The 20106-nt window shown below is 37.3% G+C and overlaps 2 protein-coding genes across 2 annotated transcripts; one reads left to right on the forward strand and one right to left on the reverse strand.

Moving 5' to 3' along the window:
- Window positions 1–2924: 2924 nt before the first annotated feature.
- LOC139149439 (protein dispatched homolog 1-like) lies at window positions 2925–6074 on the reverse strand. The gene is made up of 3 exons (XM_070721211.1): window positions 5658–6074; window positions 4751–4921; window positions 2925–4390 (listed from the first exon to the last, which is right to left on the reverse strand). Exons 1-3 carry the CDS (start codon window positions 5742–5744, stop codon window positions 3857–3859), a joined length of 792 nt encoding a protein of 263 aa, XP_070577312.1. The 5' UTR covers window positions 5745–6074; the 3' UTR covers window positions 2925–3856.
- Window positions 6075–8294: 2220 nt separating this feature from the next.
- LOC139149440 (ATP-binding cassette sub-family B member 10, mitochondrial-like) lies at window positions 8295–18458 on the forward strand. The gene is made up of 12 exons (XM_070721212.1): window positions 8295–9017; window positions 9411–9614; window positions 9990–10192; window positions 11085–11219; window positions 11897–12043; window positions 13522–13657; window positions 13982–14077; window positions 14479–14688; window positions 15397–15476; window positions 16052–16232; window positions 16442–16520; window positions 16979–18458. The coding sequence occupies exons 1-12, from the start codon at window positions 8444–8446 to the stop codon at window positions 17205–17207; spliced, it is 2274 nt and encodes a 757-aa protein (XP_070577313.1). The 5' UTR covers window positions 8295–8443; the 3' UTR covers window positions 17208–18458.
- The last annotated feature ends 1648 nt before the right edge of the window (window positions 18459–20106 follow it).

Here is a 20106-nt window from a genome sequence, read left to right on the forward strand (position 1 = left end):
CACCTCGTGTTTCGTTGCTTGAATATTTGTTTCACGTCGCCAAGGAGATAGCTGTGTTCAAATTTATTGAAACATGGAATGAAATTCATAAAATATGTGTCTTTGGATTCTTGCTTTTTGATGTCTTATAAAGTCCGCAAAGCAGCTTTTAAAATGTTTTAGATACTCGGATTCCGAAATCGTACGTAATTTGACCTTAAAGACTTGCAATGAACATACTCGACGAGATTGCTGAGTCCGTGCAACAGACAAAATTAATGCAAGAAATTAGGAAATATTACGGATGATAAAATAACCACTGTGTATATGAAAATAACAAAAGTTGAAGGCTACACCAGTAATTTCAAGAACACCAGTGAAATTCTATACCAACTAGATTACACTATTATAGAGTTGTATTTAGCGTAAGACTACAGGCACCGCTTTAAACGCTATGTTTAGCTGTATAATGTGGGAGATGATTTTAGAACTGACCTGCCCTGTTTGACAGGACAGACTCTCTGTAAAAAATTGGCTATCTAAATAATGTTGATATCATTTATTATTAATTTGTCGTAAGTCATTTGATTAAACAGTTTGAACAAAGCATATTCAGTGTACGCTTGGTGTCGAGCACGATTATTTTGGCCTTATCGTGAATTTGATATCGCATCATATAAATGTTGTTTTCCTGCATGTTCGGATACAGAATGTGATTTTTTGTGATTTTTTCATTCCATTTTCTCAAAAGGACAATCTGAAAAATTCACATTTGCTTTCTATCGGATATTGAATATGTTCTGTCAGTCTGTTGAAAGAGAATATACAGAATTAATGATCAATATTATCTATTAAATTAGTCTTTTTAATCAACTACAAAATATGAAAGTACAACAAAAACCCACAGAAACCTGCTTGGAAAACGACACAATGAGATAACGTTTACACATCCAGAAACGTACAGAGAACCGAATAAAAGGTTATTAAGTATTTAGTAACAATCCAGTAGGGTCTTTGTAACCAGGGACACATCATGCAAAGTGGTTTTGTCGTCAAAGCTAAATGATACGATGTTTTCTTAACGGGATATTAATGTTTAATATGAAGCAACATCTGGGACATCACGTGTTGATAATTTCGCATTTAAATACTAAAGAATCTATAAAAATGTGATAAAACTGTTGAACCCAAAGTTTGTTACTCTCAAAACCAATGACTTTTTTTTTAACTTTTGCTGCTTTAATGTTGGATTTTTGCTTCTTGCACCACTACTGCCCTTTTCAAAGCGTCGACTTATCATTACTTTAACCAAGGGTCAGGCTGCCGATACCGTGTCCAGGAGTCAATCATCCGGGCATGTTTGCCGTGGCAAGCTCTGTCGAGTTAATTGTGCGAGCGTTAAACGAAGCAACCAAGAGGCTGTACAATTTCCAAGGCAACGGTAAAAACTTGAGTGAAGTTCTTATTCATACTGTTCCTCTCAACTTTCTTGTCATGAAAAAAACTGCCGTCGGTGTCGCTTTGACATGACTTATCTTGGTGTCACTTTCAACTGCAATGGCGATGATAATGATGATATTAAGCGTCAAATGTGGTTTGTTTTATGCCAGAGCTAACACGTTAATCCGCGAGTTTTGGAATTGTTCGTACTCGGTCAAAACTAGACTTTTTACAACTTATTGTACTTCTATGTATTGCTCACATCTTTGGAGTAAGTTCACAAATCAGTGTATCAATAATTTTCGCGTTGCTTATAGCAACGGTTTTAGAATTTCGTTTGATATTGACAGAAGATTAAGTATCTCGAACACTTTTGTTCAGAGCAACATTTTGACTTTCGAAAGTAAACAGCGCACTTTACGCAATTTTATATGAGGCTGATGAATAGTGAAATTCCCGTATTAGTGCTGGTAATACACTATAGGGAAAAAGTGCGTGACTAGAGCGAGAAACTGACGCTTTCTCACAATCGGTGAGAATCTGTTCTTATTCTCACCGCTGTTGGTGAGAAAATTTTAATCTCCACTGGAGATTGGTGAGAAATGCACTCCTTTGCGAGAATCAAGTGTGAGAACAAATTCTCACTGGTGAGAATGGAAATTCTCACTTAAAGTACAGCGAGAATTGAAATTCACTGGCGAGAATCATCAAGACTCGCCGTTCGGAGTCTTTATGATTCTCGCCAATGAACGGCGAGTCTTGATGATTCTCGCCAGTGAATTTCAATTCTCGCTGTACTTAGTGAGAATTTCCATTCTCACCGGTGAGAATTTGTTCTCACACTTGATTCTCGCCAAGGAGTACAATTCTCACCAATCTCCAGTGGAGATTAAAATTTTCTCACCAACAGCGGTGAGAATAAGAACAGATTCTCACCGATTGCGAGAAAGCGTCAGTTTCTCGCTCTAGTCACGCACTTTTTCCCTATAGTGATAATACATATATTATGTTTGGTAGCCTGTTCTGGAAAAGACTTTTTTCTGATTGCTTTTAAATTTTTCTCACAAAGTCATTGCAACCATTGATTGTAAAGTACCCCTTATTGTGTCAATTACATATGCGATTTTATCTATATTTGTGATGTCCAAAGAAAATAATGTGACGACAGGTGCTCGGAGCACGATTTTCATTACGCTTTTGGAAAGCATGGTGAATACAAGCCGCAAGATAAATCACAAGTGGGTACATTAAATATTCTACGGCTATTTGTGTGAAAGAGGCCTGGCAGCAGTATTTTTTCAACGAATGTTTTAAAAGATCAAAGAATCGCTGATGACAAAGAAAAAGTAAATGAAATTTCAAAGGTACTTTAAACAAGACAAACGTATTTTAGAGTAATACCTATAGTTACAGTATCTTTTACTTCACATTCAAGATCAAAGAATCGCTGATTACAAAGTATATAGCAATATAAGCTTATAACGCAATAGCTGTGTTCTTCTCAACGATGATCAATACGAATTTTATTGATTAAATTGTCTAAAATATGAACAACATCTACAGAAAAGAAATGCAAGGCAAAAGCAAATGTGGGTTACATGGTACTTGATGTCTGAGAAAAATATCTGTCAATTTGGTATGGACTGTGCGTACACGTGTAGTAAGTGCAAGTAATGTATAAGAGGTTGACATATCATGGACAGAGTAAATATGTAATAATACTCTGAGAGCGATAGGTAGTGCCTCAATGTTCAAACTCTATGTCACACTCGAGTGAAAAATAGTCTACAAAGAACACTTTCCAAGATCATCAGCACAATCAACTGGTCATTCAGGGTCATCTCAAAATTTGACAACAATTTTGGTACCGCACATGTTCATTTCAGCTGAAATGGTCTGATTCTGACGAAGTCGATTTCTAAAATATTATTCTATGCTTATCTTACGTTTTTTTCTATAAATGGCAATATAGCTACAGAAACACATATTGGAATTACTTTTGCAAACCTGAAGGAACTTGAACTTATGATCCTACTTGCAAAATTTGAGCCCAAATGGTCTTTTGGTTCTGGGGAATTAGAAATCTGAAATATTATCTCACGGTTCTTGTAGGTTTTCCGCCTCAACCAATATCGCCACCTAACCGAGCAACCAGTTGTAATTTATTTCGCAAACTAGAAAGCATACACACTAATGATATGAGTTTTTATTTTCAGTTCACTCAGAGTTTTCTTTGTTTGGGGTTTTTTGAGAAGCTTGGCCCCAAATTGTATGTCTAAATTGTTAATTGTATGTCTAAATTATGAAACTTGGCACTTCAGTTCCTTTTTTTTCTGAGAAACGAAATACAAGTAAAACTGCTAAGAGCGGGGAAAACAGACACGAGACACGAAAGAATCAGGGTATTTTATCGAAATACGTAACTGTCAACAATGCTTCATGGGTAGTCTGCGGGCGGTAGGTATGACGGATACCGTGTTTCGGTGTCGAAAGTCGTTTCCCCTTCGTTTTCATAGCCGCCATGTGAAGGACCGACTGCTTTCGAACACATTCGCGCGTGTTTCGGACTGTGAAAACCCTTGCTCTCGCATCGATCGCAGTCGACATCCACTTTATTCCTACCGATTAACCAGTGGTAAATGACGACGAGGGAGCCAGTTCTTCCCTGCGGTCCCATGATGCCGAGCATCGTCGTGAACAAACCAAGAGAGAAAACGAGTGAAAAGCCGATGGTACAAAGCATGAATATTCCGAATTGCATGAAAAATTTGATTTTCGCAAACAGCATGAACATGGACGCGCCCAGAGTCGTAGTTGCCCCGGAGACCACCGAGACTCCCACGTGCTCAAGCATGTCGTGTAATCTTCCGAGGCGATCCTCCTTAGGTGATAGGTGGTAACCCTCGGCGAGATGCACGACGTAGTCAACGGCTAAACCCACGATTAGCGACAGATTCAACGATTCCAACAGCTGTGAAGTGAAGAAAAACAAGACAAGATTCGAACTATTGTACGATAGAAGTTTGGAAACATTACAGTATCTTTGGTCTTGCGCTAGATAACACCAACTGTGGCCAACAGAAAGCTACGTATACGCTGAAATACAATGAAAAACTGTAAATGTAAGCCGAAATGTTGCATAGAATTCGAACCATTAAAGTACAAAACGAGAGTCGAGCTTTTCCCGATGCTCGTCTAGTCCGGACTAGAACAACCTATTAAGTATTGTACAAAAAAGCTCTTTATAGGAGCAAATAAACATCGCAGAGCGCCACAACAGGGCACATGTTTGGTATGGTTCTTTATTTCACTTTATAAGTCAGACGCTTACCCCTAATTTCCAACCGGCGAGAGGAATCACACCAATAACGCAACCTGTCGTCAGCCCGATAGAAATTGTCGTCATGCCACCGAGAACGATATTCATGGTTGCTATGACAAGAAGAGGGAATGCCAAGGCGATTCCAAGAATAACACCCTGTACAGCCGAATCAGCCAGGGTCTACGTGAGAAGGAACATCAAGGGTTATTCATATGTTGGTTATTGTTGAAAAGGGTGAAATTACCAGAAAACGAACCGAGGCTCCCTGATAATTTGTCAATCGACGAACTTTAAAATCCGTATCATGATTTATCAGATAAGAGGTGTGCTTTTTGGAATATGACGAACGATACCACAGCACATCAGACGTCATGCCAAACCCGCTACAAATGGGATGAACCAACGTTAAACGATGGAAATGGATACCGTTACCTCATTTCGAGTTACGGATGTATAATTTTGAGTAAAGTTCTGTGAGTGGGTTAATAAGTCCACACCCTAGTAAACTTCGGCGAAACACGCCCAGTAGTGTGTTTTATTCCGCGGCCAACGCGCCATGGAGATTTTTAAAATTCTTTGTGATATCTCTCGAAACTAAATTTCTAACTCAGAAGTATTTTTATAAAGCGATTCATAATAAATAGGTTTGGCCGAGTTATTATCATGGTGACTTGAAATTAAATAAAGAACTCATTATAAGCGCGAGTGGAACTAACTTTGGAGAATATGATCTTTTATTTGTTCAAATTTGTCAAAAGTGTTAGATGCCCTATAGCTGAAAGTAGAAATATTACAAATTACCAATAAAAACAAGCGAATTTTAATAAAGAAAGAAAGAAAAGGAGATGAACTGAAATTTGCAGCATTATTAAAATATCTTATTCTCCAAAATTTGTTCCAATCGTTTTTATATTACCTTCTGCACTTTAATCCAGTGCCACAGGTTGAAACCGTCACATGTACATTGGAATCCATTGGACACAGAGGGCGGCATTTTCCCCATCTGGTATAAACGATAATTGAGGAAAGCTGAACTCAAGCCGTCATATTAGCTACACAGTATAACACCAAGGGGATGAGATAGTGAAACTCATAGGGCTTTCTTTGTCTCTAGGTAAACAAATCGACTTAAAATTTTTGAGTTCGAAGACGTAACCCGAGGACGTAACACTCTTGAAAACAAAGGAACATCTTGCGTCATTACACGCTACATTAAGTAAGTGGTGTGAAGTGAACATGACGGAAAACTGCTGTACATTTATACGCTTTAAGATCCGAGATATATCAATGCCTCAATTTCAATTGGTCATTATCTCGGAATTTGCATGGAGTGACATAGTTGACAACCATCTATAATGTGCATGATCTGAAACTTATGAATATACATTTTTAGTTCAGATGATAAGCTGTCACTCATGAAATAAAGCAGATATTTTAAGTGAAGCGCCCTCTGCGACAGAAGTGGCTTCCTATATAGCTGTCAACAGAGTGCAATTACTGAGCTAGTATAGCCTTGAAAAAGTATGAACGAAAATATAGAAGAGTACTGAATATTTTGAATACTTCTTCAATCTTAGCTCACACAACAATAGTCTTCCTCAGATGATCCTTATGTGCTGCCGGTGTTTTTCGTTATGACCCGGCCCTGCGTGAAAACAGTGACCTTTCAAAAAGTGTTCGCAAGAAAAACAAGTTCACTGACCATCCCCAATTTTCAAGCGCAAAAAACCAGTGACCCTGCCCTGGCGTGTTACAGCCCATATTAATAATGCAGGGCTCGAAATTAGCTGTAGTCCCGCGTCCACAGATTACCAACTTTTCCCTGGGGCTACCAAAGTCCATGAAATGGTAGCCCACATGGACTACCAAAGCCTGGGACATGAAATTCAGTCAGTCAATTATAGCAGTTTTCTTTGGGTAATAAAGGTGTGCAAGTATTCACATCAAATGACTAACAAACTCACTTCACGGGCAGAATCTTGAAAAATGGCTTTTTCTTCTCTTGTTAATGAAAAAACATCCCTAAACTAAAATATGCACGGGCTACCAGCCATTGTCACTGGGCTACCAACTTCGGAAAATGGTAGCCCAAGTGGACTACCGGGGAAAAAAGTTTATTTCGAGCCCTGTAATGTCTTAATCTTAATTGCTTTTATAATTTATGCCAATCCATCGGAAACATACGTTGATGTATGGCACAATTTTCAGTTTGACCTCATTCAACCATTCATTTAAATTTGTGCGTAACTCCATCAGGAATACCAACTGATTACAAACCATCATGATGCGTTTTCATTTTTTATTTCAACTTCACCATTGTGTTCTTCTCGTCATTGATCTCACATGGTATGTTCGCATTAATGAAAACTTTAAAAGTGCTTAGATTTGTCCATACTAATATCGTATGAAATACTGAAGAGCTACAACTAACCAGCTTGGAATGTGTGTAACCTTGGCGACAATGTCGATGTGATCGTCCGGCCAACTGCACATATCAGACAATTAGTCGAAAACTTTTTGTTGCGCATAATTGGAAAGTTTAAGAAATGTTGATATTCTTGATAAAAACTGTTAAGGTCTACACGGTGATCTGTTCATAAAACTTCAGTCGTCACCTGCAAATGCTCATGGAATCTCAAAATGATTTTGATAATATAGGTTTACAACAGTTACTGAGCAGAGTCTATTGCGTAAAAAACATGCCCTTTGCGCTATATCTCTCCTTATCTCCTTCGATGAAATCAAGAACTCTGGTCAATTTCGTCATGAGTGACAGCTTATCATCTGAACTAAAAATGTACAAAAACATCTCTTTCATTTAAACTATCAAATATTGGCTATCATACAACTTCATTGAAGAAGAAAGAACTTTACTATCACTACTTAGGCCTATAGTGAAATTCATCCTCGAAGGAAGACTTTAATATAAAACTTACAAATCTGGATTCAGGCGGAATTCTTGGTTTTGACCTTCTGCCCAACTCTATATGTAAATAGTGATGAGAAATGATCAGAAGTGACCAATTTTCTGCAGCTTAAGTTCTTGATATCCAGTAAGTAATTTTCTAAAAACCTAATTTTAAATTCTTTGTGAGATTAAGTTCTGAGCTCATTATTTCATTATCTTCTTTTTACACTAAAATTGCTGTCAACTTCGGCGATGCCTATGGATAACATAAAACCAGAATAGATGATTATAGTCGATAAAGTAAACCTTTCTGATGTTATTGTTAGGGACTTGCACCTGCCTGCCCATCATGTGAGCTCTCGTGATCAAGGGTCAATATAGCTGAGTTCAACAGCGCTGAATCGCGGACGACTATGAAGCCATACCGCGGATACCGTACGCGGCCTTGCTAACGCCCCTCCAAATGGAAGCCGGGTATACATGGTGGACGTTAAAAAGAGATGGTTATATCTTTGCATGTGCAGAAACCACAGACATTTGATTCACTTTGCGAAAGCCCGGCCCCCGTGATATAACTTGACCTCATGTTGCATCACAGGGTTTTCGCACAGCCTCTTCCGTGTACACAGCGACAGGAAGTGACGTAAAAGGTCAACTGAATGCAAACGCATTGCTGTGGTGCTTGCACAGCACAGACCAGTCACCTGCTCCTCGTGATTTTATGTTTGCTGGTCGTGTGCCTGATTTGGAGAGTTAGAATGGGAGTACTCTACTGAAAGTCATAATCAGGGACAATGTTTTCAGGAAGACTTCCCATATTTACCAATTATAGTGCAACAACAGTAAGATATATCTGTACTGGTCGTCTGCGATCTCATCTGACCCATCCCTGGCATCCGTCGGTGTCGTCTGCACTACCTCAGCAAACTTGTTTCAAAACGTGCAGCCTTGCTGCCAACGGAGGTATAATGAAATGTGTGGTCGCCAATTTAATTGCTTTTAGGAACGGTGAAACGATACGGTCATTCGTTAGCTGTTTAAAATCATATTATAAGAATGGAATCGGTAGAACGTTTCGACTTATCGGACGTGATCATGACTTTTATACGCTAGGCGTCAGGCACGCAGGGATAACAGGTCGACATTGCGGGCATGCGACCAACACTCGCCGGTTTTCGACAGTACCTACGAGGCGAACATGTCGCTCCTCACACTCGGGACAAACCGTCGTCAGAAGAACGTTCTGCTCAAAAGCGGAACAACGAGTAAACGTCAGAAAACCCGCCGAGAAAAAGTCTTTCATCCCGAACAGCTCAGAAGTGGCAAGATTACTGTCTCTCGCCAAACCAGAAAAATCAAGACTTGCAGGTACACCTACGTCATAGTACGATGTGATACGTTAATACCGAAGTCTGTCGATATTACAGTAACACGACATTCAGATCTGACTTAAGTAGCACTGGTTTGACTTATAGTGTGATTATTTTCATTCTTATCACTGTGTGATGAAATGACCACTGAGTATCTGAAATTGCCATTATGATAAAATAGATTGCTCTTCAAAATTTACTTTGAAATCGGAAAGTAAAGATCTTTGTTAGTTTTAGAATAATCTATGATTTTGTTTCAGTATAAATTATCTATTAGAGATGTCACAACTTTACTACTTGTCGTACCACACTGCAATGTAGGTAAGAATTTCTACCTGTCTTAACACCCGCACTATTTGTCGGTAACTTTTATTTTTTTTCCCCTTTCCAGGTGCAATTTTATTACTCATTATTTCCAGTGGGGTGACCATGTCTGTGCCGTTTTGCATGGGCAAAATTATAGATATTATTAACTTATCGTCAGATAATGATGAAATGATAAAGACGTTGAGGACAATAGCCAAGATTCTTATCTGTGTTTTTCTGTTCGGGGCGAGTGCTAACTTTGGACGAGTCTACTTGATGCAGACTTCAGGTAATTAGTATTGATGATGTGTGGTTGGCACAATTGTTATATGTTTATCCGTTCAGCTTATTTATATATCTTCAGTTCTAATAATAACAGATAAGAAGATAGAGTAATGAGTGTAGGTTGTGATATATTGATGAAAGTAAAAAATAAAAAGTTTAGTAATCAGATCTCAAAGTATCTCCTCCTGTTGCATTAATCTTCATAAAGATTATATCTATTCACTGTTAAAATCCAAAAGATCAAAGCACTCACTGTTGTACTGACAAACTTGACTTCTGATTAAAGTCACACACATATGAACAGGTTCAAGGTTGTCAATGTCGGAATGTCTCATTAATGGTTTAAAAACCAATATTGTGCTTTGTTCACAATTTTCAGGGCAGAGGATCATTAAAAGGTTACGGGAATCGGTCTTTGTATCAATACTCAGGCAAGATATCGCATTTTTTGACAAGACCAAGACCGGTGAACTGATCAACCGTTTGTCGGCTGACGCTCAACTGGTAGGCCAGTCGGTTACTAGCAACGTGTCTGACGGACTCAGGGCAACTGCACAAGTCATTGGAGGTGTTGGCATGATGGTAAGCTGCATTAGAGTCTCCGCTCATGGTCCTTTTACACTGAATCCTTGATTTATCTTGCATATTATTCCTGTAGTATTGATATGCCACGCCTTGCAGTGCAGTAAATGAGAAAGTGACCATAAACTAACTTTTTTTGTTGTAGTCATTGTAAAATTCTCTTTTCTATAAACTTTGTAAACATTTCCTCTGTGCAGTTAGAATTGATGTGATAATGACTTGACATATACTATAATATGGATGTGATATGTCTCCCCATACAGGCTTGTCTTTGTACAATTTTTAGATAACTAAGATGACCAATTGATAATAGAAGCTAAAAATTCATAGTTGAAATTCATGGTTTATCACAAAATTTTTTTAAATGTATGCAGATTTTTTTTTAACAGAAATGATTGCATTTGTTAAAATCCATCTTGAAATTTGTGCGCAATAGTGTCTAGAAATATAAAAGGTAAATCGAAGCAATGACTTGACCAACATTCTGATTACATGCCTTCTTAACCCTTTGAACTCACAAGTCAATTATTGTAGCCGTTATAAAATATACTCAAGTCCATTTTTTTTCAGATTTTTGCCAAAATTTTGATAAAAAACTGTACCTAACTAAACATGATGTACATTTGGTCCAAAATAATTAGAAAAATTACAGAAAAATTCTTAAGAATTGCTAAACTGTTGTACTAAAATTTTGGTGGGAAAAATTTACAGCACTCAGAGGGTTAAAATCATCAGTATTTTGTACACTGACTCAATTTTACAAACATGCATGGTTGAAAATTATTGAGATCTCACAAGAGATGGCAAGTCAGCAAATGGTCTGACTTTGGCACAGTTTTTAGGTAGAAAGGAACTATCTAACTGACTTCATAGTGTTTGTTTATGTTGCCAGTTTTATACATCACCACAGCTTGCCAGTGTGGTCCTGGCCATCGTACCTCCTGTTGCTGCCTGTGCAGTCATCTATGGCAGATACATGAGAAAAATTACCAAGGGGGTACAAGACTCTTTAGCTACAGCTACAGAGGTGAGTCTTACCATGGACCTCTTTTTTCTTTTCATATCCATCGTGTTACTGACTGGTAACTTGCATGGCATACTCAAGTTGGTATGATGCTGTGTAATCATTACAACTTTACAATTTGCAGTCAGCAATTATAAATGAAAATAAAGCTTTAGATAGAGAGGTATCAAATGACATAAATGTATAAAACTTAAACCAAAGTATCATAATATATTCCCATGTAGATGTCAGGATTGCATGACCATGTATCCAGGTATCAGTAGTAGGTGCTATCAACTCTAGCTGTTTGATTGTATCCAAATTTTATGAACAGTCGAAATTCAAGGATAAACAGTAAATACCTGAATGCAATTTTACCTCTGAAGCAGTTTACATGAAATTTCATCAGAAAAGGAACCAAGCGTTCAATTATCAATTATTGTAAATACCGGTATATAATGATTGGAAACATAATATTGGCAATCTGGGTGAAGAATTTTACCTTTGGCCATCATCAAAGTGAAAGGATAAATATTTTCCAGATGTGATGTTCTTGTACTTTTTGGCTAATATTTTACAAGTGGCCAGCACCAATATCCATATTGTCAAGATTTTGTTTGATAGCATGGTTTCAATTTTTCCATTACAGGAGATTAAATGTTGTTTTTTTGTATTTTGAATTTTGTTGCTTGAAATAACAGGTGGCCGATGAGAGGATTAGTAACATCCGTACGGTGAGAGCATTTGCCCAGGAATCCAGAGAAAATCACACCTATTCCACACAACTTGAAAAAGTACTAAAATTAGTCTACACGGAAGCACTTGCTAGGGCGGGATTCTTTGGTATGGTAAGTAGCCCTGTCATGACAAAATAGCAATGATTATATAATTTTAAAATTCTTTAGAAAGTGTGAAATTTTATCATACGTGTTACCTTAATCTTTCAAAAAACATATGCAGTACAGATAACAATTGTACCACTGTAGCATCAATATTTCTGAGTCGTTGCAATGTGGTATTTAGTTAACTGTTTATAAATAGAAGAGCTTTTTCAATCCTTTCCTTGCACGTTGTCTTCATCTCATGTTATGTTGTGACATATATTGGTTCTGCAATATAATCTGAATGAACACTTATCTGGTACAGTCAATTTAATTTTGGATTTTTCTATTGAAAACACTCTTAGGCCTTATTTCTTTTTCCCTTCAGTCCATATGCTCACAAAAATAACCTGGCAAAACAAGTCCATTCTGTTCTGTATTCTCAAAATGTGGTGCGATAATGCACGGTGTGTAGAACTAACTGAGAAGTGTGTAACAATAACTGCTAATGGGTCGAGTCAGCTGTTAGATATATGGTATCCAAATTCACTATGATTGTTTCAATGAAAGACTTTTTAGCTCTGACAATACAGTGACATTTTCTTTTTGTAACACCATTCAAACATGTTGTATTTTAACACTAACGGTAATAGTCAGTCACTATTTGACTGTGCAATAATGCACTGATCTCATGACATCAACAGAAAACTAATGACATTCTGAGAGAAATTTGCATGTTAATTACACTCTGAAATTAAATTTAAACGATGTGAATGTGTTTTGTTAACACTTTTGTAACCGTAGCTAGGGAGTAAGAACATTTTCTACACAAATCAACCATATGGCATGGCACAGGAGTATTATGAAACATACTCTGAATTCTGAAAATTTTATTCTGATTCTCAAAATCGGAGACAGTCATGAAACATCTGATTCCGTGGGTCATGTGGTAAAACCACCCCTCTTTTCATCAATTTTACATGATCCTCTCAAACAGGGTCAAATTTGGACTATCTGCATCAAAATGAGCTGTATAGAAAATTTTTGCGAGAATATCACACCATTTTAATATAGTACATAAAAGAAACTACACAGCTTTGTGTATGTATGTGACTTCCAAATGTAGAATAGTTTGAAAAAGTGACAGAAAGCTGTCAGAACAGAAAACAGATACATGCATGCATTTACTGAACTCTTTCTCTCAAGGCCTTGGCTGATTAGTGCCTATGATACAAAGTCAACATTTTAAGGGGGCTGAAATTTTCTAGTGATCATCGCTTTTGGTTTGGAGAAATGAATGATAATATGGCAAACCTTCAGTGAGCAGGGTTAGTGAGAGCCACAATGATTATAAAAGTAAACTCAGTACAGTACTTTGCAAGTATTACATTCCTATATGTTTAGTATATGTCATGAGGTCACACGTGACTTTCAAGTTTATGTGTCAAGGTTGAATGTCACATTAACTTTGGTTCAGAGAGAAAAATTTGACATTTTCATTGCAGATGGGTTTGTCAGGTAATTTTATCATGCTGTCAGTGTTATACAGTGGTGGTATGATGATGAATTCAGCGCAGTTGACAATTGGTGATCTCTCGGCATTTCTGCTCTATGCTGGATTTGTGGGAGCTTCCATAGGAGGTATGTACATGGCAGGCAAAACACAGTATGTAGCTGGACATAGATTTGTTTATGCAGAGAGGCCTTGAATGATCCAGAAAGAAATCATTCTTGTAACTTTTAAATTTCTCTGTAGTTGCAAACTACATGAGTCCATACATACCGTGCAATTACTAAATCAATGGTGATTCCATGTGATTGGGGTTTGTTCTAAATTCCTGACTGGCAAAACTCAAAGGGAAAAACATGTATTCAAATACAACAGACACAAAATGTGCATTAGGAAAATTGCTGTCTAGAGGAAGTTAGTTGTCCAATATAGAATCTCTGTTTCTTTTATCATAGGATTAAGTTCGTTTTACTCAGAATTAATGAAAGCCCTTGGAGGCAGTACCAGGCTCTGGGAACTGATGGACAGAAAACCATCTATACCACTTACTGGTAAGTCTCAATGAATAGTGTTTGGTTGATTAGTGTGATTGATATTTTGGGATAGTATACTCGTTTCAAATCTCTCAGTTTGTTAACATGGTAAAGTTGGTAATGTTGGCTATGCGTGTAATATTTAGCAATCACTTCAGACGTGATGTAACTTAAAACGTATTGAAAACATTAGGGATTGCATTTAAAATGTAGTAGTAGTAGTAGTAGTAGTAGTAGTAGTAGTAGTACCTTCATGTATTATAGTATGATATCATCACAAATATCCAAGTACAAGACGTATCCGAGAGAGGTCATCAACCCCAATGGCTTACAACTTCAATTCAAAGATGCATGTTATAAATCACATTTACTTTGAAAGATAATTCAGAGATTTTCTTGCATATCTTCTCTCTTCGTAGATGGACTGCAACCAAGTCTTTCTGAACTTGAAGGTGCAATATGCTTCAACAACGTCAGCTTCGTGTACCCAAGCCGTACTGATATGCCAATCTTACAGAATTTAAACCTACAGGTACCCGCTGGGTCAGTGACTGCCGTGGTTGGATCCAGTGGCTCAGGGAAATCTACGCTAGCATCATTACTCATGAGATTTTATGATCCTGATCAGGGTAAAGAAGATGATTTCTTTTCGTTTTAAGATCATGCTCGAAAGACTTCACTTTGGATGTTCATTGATGAAATTTCACTCGTTAACCAAACTGGTGATGAAAACAAAACAAGTCAAACAAAATTGTAACGTTTCAGCATTCCAAGATCACAGATTGTTTCACTCATGGGATCCAAACTATTGAAGGTCTGTGTAGGAATTAGTATCAAGTTGTTTAGAATTGTCAGAGGTGTTGTGATTGGTCATTGTCATTTATCATGTCTTTGCTTCAAGTCCTATTTTTCTAGATATGACCAAACACATTCAGACCTACTTTACGTAATGCCCAGCAAAGAAAGAACTATCTGTAACAGTACAAAGGTGTAATAACTATTGTCTAATGCTTTACAAAATTGTCCTGATGAAGAATCAACAACAGTTTAATAATATCATAGCTGAGAGCTGCCACCAACTTGCCAAAAAATGTTACTACTACTATCATCTCATTTTGGCAAGACTAATAGGGCTGGGCTAAACTGTGATATAATTCAACATTATCCTCGGGGCATGTTTCATCATGAAGGGCGCCCTCTGACAAGCATAGAGTGCTACCATAAGGATTATGTGGAGATGATTATGTGGTGCCTGGTATTCCCAAAGTGAGTTCCTAAGTTATGCTAACTGAATGCATACTCTCTGACTTGACACTCTATTTGTATTCTATTTGTAGGCCGTATTACAGTAGATAACATGGATATAAGATCTCTGAGTCCAGACTGGTTAAGAAATCAGATAGGAGTTGTTAGTCAGGTAAGTCTGTGCAGGTACAGTGGTAACCCTCAACCAGAAAATTTTTCATCAGATGGCCCCTCTATTGACCTCGTTTTCAGTCATTAGCAATGCAACCCTGGGCATTATGAAAACATACCAGTTTACGACTTAAATACTTTGCTAATCACAAATTCTTTTGTACACTCTCTATTGAAGGTGTCACTTTAATCAGGTTCAAAATGCTCCAAAGTCGCACCTCAAAAGTGTTGAATATGCATTCTTGTTGAGATGATTCAAGGGAATTCATGTGTCATGGTCAGGGTGGAGAGTCACTAGATAATCTGTTATCTACCAGATTTTGGTCTATAAAAATATGACATACGGAATCGTGTCATTAGCATGTCTGTCATGTTAAACTAAAGAGAATGCTGATAGGTGTGACATACCTTTGCTGAGTGTAATTACAATGAAGTTCCTGTTATCAAATCTAAATGCATACTTGCTATAGAATGAAGAACACAAAGCTACATCAACCACCTGTCACATGTAAGTTATCCATGATGTCAGATGTATATGTCCTAGATATCAAAAGGTTTTGTTCTTTGCCATTTTAGGACCCTGTTCTGTTTTCCAGCTCCATAGCAGACAATATTGCCTACGGTGCACCTAACATGAATCAGATCACAGCGGAAGAAATCCATGAAGCTGCAAGAAAGGCCAATGCATATCAATTTGTCCAGGCATTCCCCAGTGGCTTTGATACATTAGTCGGTGAAAGAGGAGTGATGCTTTCTGGTAAGGGATGTGTATCTCACATTGTCTCAGGCCTGCTTCTTTGCATGTGAAGAGCGTAGAGGTTGAATAAACAGCACAAACCATAGATTCTATGTAGTCACTGTGCTTGTAATTTTTAGACATCTATATGAATGGCATCAGAGCATCCATAGCTATGGTTTTCTTATGTGACCACTAATTACGTAGGATGATTTGATTACTTTTCATAGGAGGGCAGAGACAGAGGATTGCAATAGCCAGGGCTATTCTGAAGAACCCAAAAATATTACTACTGGATGAAGCAACAAGGTAAGAAATCGTCTGTGTAACTGCTCATTAAATTGAGAAAATAATCATTCCTATTGGTAACCAATACGCAGTGGTCGTTTGTCTACATATAAACTTTAATTCACTGTGTGCTCAGACATTCTGATTTATCCATGCATTGTAATACCTGTTGTAGTCTCTTGGGGTCACCATCTTTTCTTTCACCAGACAGAAAACAAAGAGTAGACTTAGAATCGCTGGTCACAAATTATTCTGACAAAAGACACAAAATTCATTTTGATCATGAGGATTACATCACATTATTTGAAGCACAATGTGGTAAGGTTCATGGCCAGCTGTGTACTCAAGCATTCAAAGCATGAGACATAATAGTTACAGCAGAGAAATCAGCAGAGATGTTCACACATCAACATACAGCTAACCTGTGGGAGCCAAGGAAAAGCAATGTATTCACAAGCCACTTTTCCATCTTTCATCAGTGCCTTGGATGCAGAGAGTGAGTACCTTGTACAGGAGGCTCTGGAAAGAGTGATGGTTGGACGGACTGTGATCACCATAGCTCACAGACTGTCAACTATCAAGAATGCCAACACCATAGCTGTGCTGCAGAACGGCTCCATCGCAGAGTTGGGTAGCTATGATCAGCTGATAGCTCTGCCAAATGGAATATTCCGTAAACTTGTGGAGAGGCAGACTGTAATGGCATGAATAATACAACATTGTGGCTTTGAGAGGTAGCAATGTGAGAAGTTGCTGTTCAGAAACTTGTATAGCTTCAGTTTTGCTGCAGTACGGCATACAAGAATAATTTCTAAAATTCGGATCCATTCAAGGAATTCTTTGCAGTCAAATATCTCTCTGTGCAACTGACAATATGTTGAATCACTGAAAAGAGGACCACGTGTCTTTAATTCTTTTAACATTAATTTCAAGGCAGTACCAATTTTACATGAATATTGACTGTAAGGCACAAAAATTGCAGTGGCCTTTAACAAACCAACAAACTTCAGGGTGTATCTAATATACAGGAGTATACAGCATTTGCTATCGCGTGTGGTTATTTAACTTTCTTGTCTGTATACACTTTATTTTGTCACAACCACATATTCGATATAAGTGTCAAAAAATTGGCAAAAATTTAGTCAGTGATCACAGAAGTTGCAGCTCTATGTGTAAAACGATTATAATCTGGAATTCTATTGTGGACTGGTAGAGAAAATATGCGACGAAAATTAATGACATAATGATACCGAAAGCTATTTGCATGTATGACCTTGTTAGGGTTATGTCCAAAGTAGATGTGTTTATATGTGGCAATTAATGAGTGTTTTATGATTGTGAGCAAACAGTTGTTTGGGAAAAGGACCGATTATTCAACAATGCGTTGCAAGCAGACACTTTAGCGAATCATGCTTCCCCTTGCTTAAAGAGACAACACAGGTATGAAAGGCAGCTTATGTCATCAGCATTCATTGTGCAACTTTGGCTCATAGGGATCAGTTCATGTGTCCGGTGAAACTTCAATTTTCCAGTACAAGGTAGCATATTTTTGCAGGTTTTATTATGAATGCCTGTAAAATCGCATTTCTGTTTTGTGAGAAAAAGTTTATATTTACACTACTTTTTTATGCTGCAATGATAAGATGTGATATTGTGAAGTCTCGCCGATGGTACACCATAGCGAATTCAAAGCTGTTAATATGCAACTGTGTAAAACAAATGAAAGTTATTTCTTTTTGTTAGTGAAAAGCATGGCATGGTTAACAAGTTTGTGGGCATTCTCAGTATGTTGGATCAAGAGTTTCCTGGTCAGATCAATGATCCACAGGAAGAACATTCAGAATTTGAAGGCTGTAATGCCTTGCTACATGATGTAACAGAATAATTATGATAAAATTGATGATTCAGTTTGGCTGTGAGTTTCTATGAATTACAGTATAAAATTTGAAGAAGCCAACTGCTTACAGTACATTGTAAATGGATGATAATTATTAGTTTCAACCAGATTTTAGAAGATGCTGACATGTATATGTTTGCACTGTATTTTCTTTTTTTATTGTATAACCCTTTTAAATTCCCTGGGAATTGTGTGTTAAATGAAATGAGTAAGTACTAGGAGCTGTGATGGTCTTTTTTTCTATGGTCAATGGTAGACTTCAATATATTGTCAGTAATATGCTGTGAAGGGAAATCTCCTGAACAATGTCAGCAAGAAAGATGTGCAATGCTTCAGCAATAGGTCAAACCTGGAATTTGAAAGGACCACGATACAAACAAACCCACTTGTGCAAACGTGCATAGAAGTACTTGTATTTCCATTTGCGTTTATACACACATGCGTTTGTTTGTACCCTCATCACATCTCTAGAGCCTACTGAGTCTAGAACACATCTAGTCCTTTTTGTTCCGGAGTAGAACCATTCACACAAACTTTTGTGATTGATAAATCAAATATTTAAAACTGCCATATAACATGGACAGTAAATACACCTTTCCTGTGAATCATATTTCAAGAACTGCTGTATCAGGGACTTGAACAATTTATCTATACCTTGATATTCCTTGCATTAGTCACTGGTCAATATCATTCAACTTTTTACCGTATTTTCCTTTCTATGTGCATATGTTGTACATCTCTCTTGAAGATGGTTATTTTTGCATTCTGTGTTTTAATGTGTGATCTTGTCTGGCAAACCTTGCCAATATAAAATTTATACCAAGCAGTTTTACGGTAATATTTGCCTTTAAGAGTTTTGAGAGTTTAATTTTTACTAGAACTTCTACATGAAAACTTTAACCTTTTTTATGATCAAGAATAATAATCAGGGATCACAGAGCAAAGTTTGGGATAAGAGGAACAAGTTACCTAAAATTTACCAATGTTTGAAATGCAAAATGGGTGTTGTACACTTCCCTTTTCAAAGGGATGCAACACAGGAATATATCTGGCATTTGTGTACATTGTTTTATGTATAAAATGACAATTATGAGTCTAAACTTTGTGTTTTGTGGGGGAAGTAGCCATTACGAAAGTAAACTGCTGATACGCAATTCATGAATATTTTGCTGTTTTTCTCTGAATTCCTGAAAAAAAGTATGTTTTCTGCCATCAGTGCATCAAGTCACATTTATTTCAAGATGGACCATTCGTTTTGTGTTTGTGTTTTGAGACATAAACAGATGATATAATACAGTGATAAAGGGCATTTCTTGGCCAGTTGTGTTAATGAGTGCAGAAATGATGAAAATAAAGTGATCTTCTATATTTCATATCTGTGGACATAATCCTTACTTGTCTATCTAACATACTCCTATACTAAATAGAAAGAGAAGTACATGTATAATTTTGAAGACTGTGTACTGTGTACTGATGCTGTACACATTGGGGTGTTGAAATAATGGCCACTCGACTCATGACAGGGAACATGACACCCTATACCAGTACCTGTTGTAAAAGCATAGGTTGTCCAAACAGCATGCCCATATTCTCTTTCACACCCTAAATCTTTTTGAGCAAAATTTTCAATAATATGGATGTGTTCAACTTGAAATGGAAACAAAACTTATGACAAAAGAGGATAAAACTTTTGAGATGCTGTGCCTAAAG

The sequence above is a fragment of the Ptychodera flava genome, chromosome 14, assembly GCF_041260155.1.
Source record: "Ptychodera flava strain L36383 chromosome 14, AS_Pfla_20210202, whole genome shotgun sequence".
NCBI lineage: Eukaryota > Metazoa > Hemichordata > Enteropneusta > Ptychoderidae > Ptychodera > Ptychodera flava.